Below are 8,513 nucleotides of genomic sequence, written 5' to 3'. Positions count from 1 at the left end.
TTGGTTGTTTCTTGACTTGCCGGTCGAGTATGGCCCAAAGGTTTTCGATGGGGTTCAGGTCAGGAGATAGGCTCAGCCAGGGCAACTTCTGGATACCATTTTCTTCCTGCCACTTTTGGGTGTTTCTAGCAGTGTGACACGGTGCTCTATCTTCATGGAACAACGTTGTGTTCTTGTCCACGAAACCCGAGGAATAAAGTGGCAAGAGTCCTTCCATCGTGCAGTTCAAGAAACACGGCAAGGAAACAATTGAGCAGCGTCCGGGTCGTCCTGGTCCATCGGAGAGGACAAAAAGGGCTGTCAAGAGGAGCATCGAAATGGATCCCAGATTAACGACTGCAGAAGTGGCCAAAGCTGGTTGGATGAGCCCGAAATCTGTTCAACGGATTCTCCACAGATTGGGTTATCGCTGCAGAGCAGCTAGACTGAAGCCCTTATTAAGACCTGCCAACATAGTGAGACGAAAGAAGTGGGCAAGTGATATGATGACCAAGCCTCTGGACTTTTGGAAGACCGTATTGTTCTCAGACGAATCAAGATTCGCTCAATTTTCGGACAGTGGAAAGATATGGGTCTGGAGAATGCCTCACCAAGAGTTTTGTCTCAACAGACTGCAGCCGACTGGGAAACATGATGGTTTCAGCGTGATGGTTTGGGGAGCTGTTTGGGTTGGTGGGAGATCGAGCTTAGTGGAGTGCGAAATACGTCAAAATAATTGAGGTCAAGCAGATGGTGGAATAAGTCAGCGGCAAATTTCGCAGAATTTGGGAATCCCGCTTTCGACAGTCAACAGAATTAACTATCCTTCCTCTAACAAAATCTGACAATTCGAGAGAACCTTGAGTTCTAGGCATGTTGTAGCACAAGATAATTAGTGTGCGGACCATTTTCATTTATATAGTGCTCTGTGAACACAAATTAGTTAGCATAAATCAGTTAAATGATAAAAAATTAGGTGTCTGTTTACTTGTGACCACTCAGCGTACATTACCCAATTTGTTAATTTAAAAGCAAATATTAAAAAACACAGATAATCATTGATTTTTGTGTGTCGTGCGGTATGTTGCATGGAGCACTGGTTCAGATTAGATGTTTGTGAAGTCAAAATACTAAGTCTATAGTTTCATACGAATTAGAAACTCAAATTACAGATATTGAGAAGATAGAAAATAAAATAAGAAGGTCTTGTTTTTTCTATTTGCTAAGATATTGCTCACATAATAACTCAAACACAGTGGCACCCCACTCACATCTATCCATTTTTGGAAATGCTCCCTTATATACACTTTTATATATGACATGAATAACCAATCGATTGCTCAGAATGTCCCCTTAGTAGCTTTCAAGGAGGTGGGGTGTGTCTTTAACCTGCTCAAAATTTCATGTCAGTGTTGTTCATCTCCTATTCATAAACTAATATCTTAGATTTGTCACATACTTAAGTAGAACAAAGGTCCAAAAATCCATTTCTTTGTTGGAATTGCATTAAAGAATTTGAAAAAACTATACAGAAAAAAATGTTTACATTATGAGGAGTAGCATAGTATGTATAGTTTATTCTTACTTGAATTGTATGTGGTCAAACAGAATTGCTGTCTTTTAGGCCATACGTCTCATGAAAATAGCTGTTGATGTTAAGGTATGGCTGGAAGCTTGTGAATATTTGATTTATGAGCCTTTGTTAACATCTTAACTCATTGTTTAGGATCTTGTTAATATATAATAAAATACTGAATTTCATTACAGTGCCAGTTTTGAATGAGGGCATTTATTTCTGATTGACATGGAGCATCGGAAATCATAGTTGTTCTAAATTCTTTGCACAGCACTGGTTTCTTCTTCCATGAAGAACATTGAAGACTCCATTTTTTGAAGTGCTGTGTTCTTTCAATCTGCATTATTTAATACTTTTACTTTGTGAATATTTACCTCCAGTTAGAGGGCTTTCATACATACCCTTCTAGCTACCAATCAAGTATTGAAGGCCTTTTATAAACCTGATCAGTACTCTTTGCTTTTGTATTCAGAACAGATACCTTTATGTCCCATAACAGTATTTTTAGAACCATCAGGAAATTTGTAGTGAAATGATAGCTGATTTATATGCATTTCCAACATTTGTAAATAACCCCTTTAGTGGTTAAGAACACCACATTTTTCAGTACATTTAATACGAGTAAAAATTTGTTTGCTTCTGTGTATTGCATGTAGATAGTCATTGGTTAGAAATCAGAATCTATACATTATTGTAGATTTCTTTATTTTACGTAGAAAAAAAGTGTCCACTAGTTTTGTTGCATAGAGTGAATTTACTGTATTTCTTATTTACTTTTTTCTTAATATTATCAGGTTTCATGTTCATAATGTATTGAAAGATCCATGGTTATTGCTGAATGAAGCAAATTATATTTTTCATATGTGATAATGCAACTCTTGTATTTTTGTAAATTCATTATGTTAGAGAAATTAGTTAACTTGTAAATGTAAAATTTTCTTTGGATACATTTTCTGTGGAGTGTGTTGGGATTATTTTCATTTTATAAAAGTGATGAAAGATAATTGTTGATTTTATAAATTTAAATAAGCAAAAAATTGATAGGCATTTTTGTCTTCAAATTATAATTTTTTACTACATTTGAATTAAAAGTAATAAATTAAATTCACATTAAGAATCAATATCAGTAAATCAGCTGAAATTAATGAAATTATGTCAAATCCGTATAATTAATGTAACTAAAAGTAAACAGTTGATTTCTAAATGTGAGATTAAGGAAAATCACAAAATCAAAAGACTTGTGTGCTGCTGAAAATTCAACTTCTAGGTCATAATTTTGTCTTTGTTTGGTTTCATTTAGGTTTTATTGCAGCTGATATTCGTGGTACAGGCTCCTGGACCCAGCTTCTTCTCATCACTGACTACCACGATCTTGGCTCTTTGCATGACTACCTGAAACTTCATACTTTAGAAGTTCCTGACATGCTTAGGTTGACCTACTCAATGTCTTCAGGCCTTTCTCACCTTCATACTGAAGTTTTTGGCAAACAAGGTAATAACATATTGTAAAATATGGGAACAAATATAACTTCATTGAAAGACCCTATGCTAATTGAATACATTTAACACTTTCCACATTGGCTCAGTTGATTTGACCAACCTCGTAACCACAAAGTAATCATTAAAGTTTCCAGACTCTAACTTTTAATATGGTACGTGTATCTTCACAAAATTTGGCAAACTTTCAGTAAATATTACAAGACTTTTAATTAAGTATTATTACTGATGATTTGTCTGTGAATATATGGAGTGTTGCCTGCTCCAAGTGCAAAGTGCTTTTCAAGTTAATATTAATGATATTTTTATTCATCTAAAAATTTTCAAATTTCATATGTGTATACAACTTCTAAAATCTACCAAATAAATATCAAGTGTTTTTGTTTTTCAGTAAAACTTTATATTGTTTTATTTTCTCTACCCTAACTCTATATGGACTCAGTTTATTTAACAGACTTTGTAACCACCATAAAATAGTATGAAATAAATCAAAATTACTCCTTCTTTTTCTTTGTAAAATGACAGCAGATTATAACAGAAACCTACATTTGTTTATCCTAAATATCTTAAGTCTTGTGATAGTATACATCTATTTATGCTTAATTTTGATGTTTTATTCCCCTTTGAACTGCATCTAATTAATAATCCTACCACACTCATTGTAAATCACTTGGTGAAGGTGTAGCTCAAGTTACCCTATTGAATTATATAGTGCACAAGCTAATTGTGAGCTGCTCATAAGCATACCTTGTGAAGAGCTTTTTTTGTTATATTTGTCATAATCTAACCTAATAAGTTTGTAACTTTTATAACAAAAAATAAAGAATACACTAGAAATATAGTACTTACTGTTGCTCTTGTGGTTTTTTTTGCTGTTGGTTGCTGATGAATTTTAAGTTTTTTATACTAATGGTACTAGTACACTAAATAACTATAGCATAAGAGCCTTAAAATAATTCAAGCTTCTCAATCTGAACACCGTGAATGAAACTTTCAAACTGAAGACAAAATAGACAATACTCTGTCCTGAAAACAACATAATATAAGATCATTTGATAAATGAAAACTTTGCCATTCTATTGATTATAAATAATATAAAATGTCAGAGAGAACTGGTGGCAATTTGTGAAAGAGAGAATGTGACAAGTGAGCATGGTAAGTGGGTCTGATTTTCTAGTTTACGAGTCTGTAAAAAAGTAAGGTTGAAGGCTATAAAAATTATACATTGCCTTAGTAATATCTATATTATAATGAGTAAGTTGCATTAAATTCTGTACTTCAGAGAGGGGTGGTAAATAAATTAGAGAAGACTTAGACAACAAATTTCATGATCCTCATAACAAAAGAGATTGAGGATTTTTTAAATGTTTCCTTATAAAATTAAGAACTTTAAACTTATATAGTGTTAAAAATTAATATATTACCTTCATTTGGATACCAAGTTTATTCCTAAATATTGATAATAAAGTAAATTAAATGGTTGTGACATGTACACCCTGACCTATATGTAGTGAGAGGGTTAATGTATATGTACTCATTTTTCTGCTTCTTAACATGTTTTGCAAAACTGCCCTAAGAAAAATTAACTATATCATATGCTACTGGATTTATAAATGCAACTTTTTTACAGATTTATAAATGGTTTGTCTTCCCTGACTTTAGATCACTTTTTTGATGGAAAGCTTGAAATATTTGAGTAAGTTGTCTATGCTGTTACTAAGCCCTTTCTGTTCAGGATCTTTTTTTTATGAGGGTGCTTGATAATTAAGTTCTTTGAACTTTTTCCCATTTCCATCCCTCAAATCACTTACAAAATAAAGCTATAACTGAAATGTCCAGATTTAGAAAATGGTTTTTTTGGTATACATTGTATTAACATTGGTTTGGGTTGAAGTAATGAAGAAATTTAAGCTGCTTATTCTAATTTCGGTTCCTTTGTCACAAGCCAAATTTTGGTTTTAATTGCAATTTTTTCACTGCATAGAAATCTGTCTATTTATATATATATATATAATATGAATTGTATACCTCCTGACCAGTTAATCATAGGAAAAAAATTCTATATCAAAATGCTTATTTTCAGAAGTACAGGAAAATTATTCTTTTTTCGCAATTCCTAAAATTTCATTTTGTATCAATATCAACATTGATCTGTCAGTCTCTCTATGTGCTGACCAGTCAATCTGAAAAAAAGAAACTTAGTAAGAACAAATACTTTTTTTGTGAGTTAATTTCACAAAAAATGGGACTTCCTCTGTTGACTAATTGTTAGAAATATTTTGAAGATAGAAGCGTGAACAGAAAAAAATACTTAGAGAGAAATGTGTTGGGGTATGTATTTGTTGTTGTTTATCCATGTCTGTATTATATATTTGCAGGATGGTATTGTACCATGTAGGATAATATGAATTGAATATCTGTCCTTTGGCACTTCTTATAGAAATGACAACTGTCAAAAAGTGTTCACTTCTATAGCAGTCTTATTAAAATGACAAGGAACAGTGGCATCCAGTGAAAAATATCCATGCAGCTACTTAGTGAAGCTGAGCATTCTAATGTGCTGGATGCACCCATTGCATTAAAAAACAAAGATTTTTGCCAACAATACATTGTATTCAGTCTCCTTTACTTAAAAACAAAACAATACAATTTTCATTATGGAAATAACACAGGTCACTAGACAATCATATTGCATATATGTTCTGATACAGAGGGTTGGGTTGAATGCACATTTTTTTTTATTTATTCATCACTACTTTTAGGAAAATATACCTTGAATTATTTCAGTGGGAATCTGCTAAAAATTTTATAAAATATGACCGTATATGACCAGCAAATGGAATTTTTTATACTTATTTATAGCTTGGTTAAATTATTATAGTTTTAAGATATCACATATTTTGGGCTTGATAACATTTTGTGTGCTAAATTGCATATTTGAAATAAAAATTAATAATAATACATACCACCAACATTTTTACAAAAAAGTAGAATTAACAGTGCTTCGTCTCCCGACAACAAAATGATGAGTTCAGACATAAGTACTAAATTTCTTAAGTTTTTTTAATATCAATTTTTATTTATTGTTATAAGAATAACTAAATTAAGAAATTATAAACTTGCTAGGTTAGATAAGAAAACTGAAATGGAAAAGAATAAATAAAACTTTTCTCATGATACAGGCTAAAGGTTTTTGCTACTGTCTGGTCATTCTAGAAAGAAAAAAAATTATAATTTATATTTATTTTGTACATTTCAACTTTTAATTTTTTCCTTACATTACTGATTTTATTACAGTTAGTAGTTAGGGTAGAGAAAATAACAGAATATAAAGTTTTACTGAAAAAACTTTTTATATTAATTTAGGTGGTTCTAGAGGTTATGCAAATGAAATATGAAACTGTAAATTGAGAAAAGTATTTTTAATATGTACATGAAAATCTTCTTGCACTCGGAATAGTCAAGGTCTGAGTCTGACTGACTATAAATTCAATGAATGTTCAATTAAAAATCTCTTTTCATGTATGTATGTGTGTGTGTGTGTGTGTACAACAAACTTATAATGTTTACTTAAAGCTTTCCATATTAGTATATTCAGAGTTATGGTATGTAAAATTTTGTGGTTACATGGTGGTTACAAGGTCATTCAAAATGACCAAGCCTTTATTCAGAGAGTTAAAGTGAATTGACTGTATCTCATTTCACAATTGGTAATTGAATCTTATTGCATAGGAAATGCAGGAAAGTCATCAACCAGCTACAGTTGCTGCTACTTTTTCTACAGGAAACTAATGGAGCCTGTGTTGGATCTAGCCAATGACTTGGAGGAGTGCACTAAACAGCTTGTTCAAAAATAGGCTTGGTGGTCAGCCCAACTGAACTCTGTGTATCATGCACTCTGAGAGAAGCCACTACTTCAACTAGCTAATATCAACTTCATTGTGACAAATAGTGATATCTTACATGTGAATATGTCTTGGAAATGTCAACCACAGAATGATGGTAGCCATATCTGACATTTGATTTTGGTAATGGGATTCTAGGATGAACTCAGGAAACTGCTGGTCAGTTTGGCCTGTGTAATAAGTGAACTACTTCCATTGGAAAGTTATCCAGTGCAGACCAAATCAGGCCTAGGAATATTGAACATCCTATAATAGAGTGAGTCCTAGTACCTCTAAATACACAAGTGGTGTTCTGTAGTTTATTGCAGATGAGTTTAGTACACTGTCACCATGTAATATGGTGATGGAGCCAATGTATAAAATGCATTGTTTTTTTGTCCAGAAAGTAGGCAACACTAGCTTGAACAGTTATCTCTCAAAGAGGTATGTAGCCCTGGTGTTGTTCAGCAGTTGTGAGCAGATGGCTATTCAGCTTCACTCTGGGATGATCATTGGCACAGTAAGTGAAGTGTAGGTAACTAAGACTAGTGATAACACTAGGATTGCATTTGTCATGCCACATTTGAGAGAATACAGGATTGCCAACACATCTGAGGCTGCTAGTTGATGATTGTGTACACAATCTGGAATCAACACGGTGGCAGAAGTTCAGTGATATATTGGTTGAATATGCCTGTGTGTTTCTGGAACCAGATGGTTAATTAAGTTGAACAAACAAAACACACCATCACATAGACACAGGCATGCATGTCCAATTAAATAACTGCTGCTCAGGCTTCCCTTGAGCTCAAGGGTATGTTTTGTTTTGTATTTTCCATTTGATTTATGGTGGGTTTCGTTTATCTTGGATTTCATATCAAAGAATATATTTTGTACCTATTTATTTTAGTACATTTTTCAATTTAAAGGGTTTATTTTGCATTTGATGTAAAAGGGTTTTTATGGTGCAATTTTGATTGTGATGTGTTTTACTTTTACAAAAGGTTTGTTTTGAGTATTATTGATTAAATAATATGAGGAATCAGTAATCAAATATTTACTCAAGAAACACTGAGTTTTCAAAAAATTTTTGTTCTCTTGTTTGTCGTGTCATCTTTCTTGGTACAAAAAAAACTGAAATAAGTGTAACAATTACCTGAAGAAACACTCAGTATTGAGAACCTTCTCTTAAATATTTTGTTCAGTTTTTTGTTTGGTTTATGTTTAATGCCATTCTTCTTCATATGAAAGAAAATGGTTTTTCAAACTTTATGTTGTCCTTATTGTTATATTTTCTTATTTGGTTGTATTTGAAGCATTATTTTTAGCTGTGGCATAATGGCTCTGAGTTTTTCAAGTACAAACTTTTTGCTCATAGCTCCGTCATTTCTTGACCGATTTAAGATCTAATTACAGTTTTGAACTCAGGAGGTCAAATCCTTTCAGTTGATATATTTGACACCCAAGGTCTCCTAGAGTAAATTAATCTATGGTCAAATACCTCCTGAGTCCAAAATTTAAATTAGTTCTAAATTTGGTCAAGAGATGTCAGAGCTACAAGCCAAAAGTTTGTACTT

At 32.5% G+C, this 8,513-nt stretch overlaps 1 protein-coding gene across 2 annotated transcripts in view; it reads left to right on the top strand.

The window, feature by feature from the left end:
* Positions 1 to 8,513, top strand: part of LOC106463194 (bone morphogenetic protein receptor type-1B-like) — a 71,382-nt gene that overhangs the window by 54,012 nt on the left and 8,857 nt on the right. For both annotated transcript variants that reach the window (XM_013923190.2, XM_022390642.1), the window contains exon 7: positions 2,856 to 3,047. In XM_013923190.2, the coding sequence (XP_013778644.1) occupies positions 2,856 to 3,047 (192 nt within the window). The remainder of the gene's footprint in view (positions 1 to 2,855; positions 3,048 to 8,513) is intronic.

The sequence above is a fragment of the Limulus polyphemus genome, unplaced genomic scaffold (genome assembly GCF_000517525.1).
Source record: "Limulus polyphemus unplaced genomic scaffold, Limulus_polyphemus-2.1.2 Scaffold1345, whole genome shotgun sequence".
NCBI classification, from domain to species: Eukaryota; Metazoa; Arthropoda; class Merostomata; order Xiphosura; family Limulidae; genus Limulus; species Limulus polyphemus.
The sequence above is the reverse complement of the archived record's forward strand: the minus strand, read 5'-3'. Positions and strand labels throughout refer to the sequence as shown.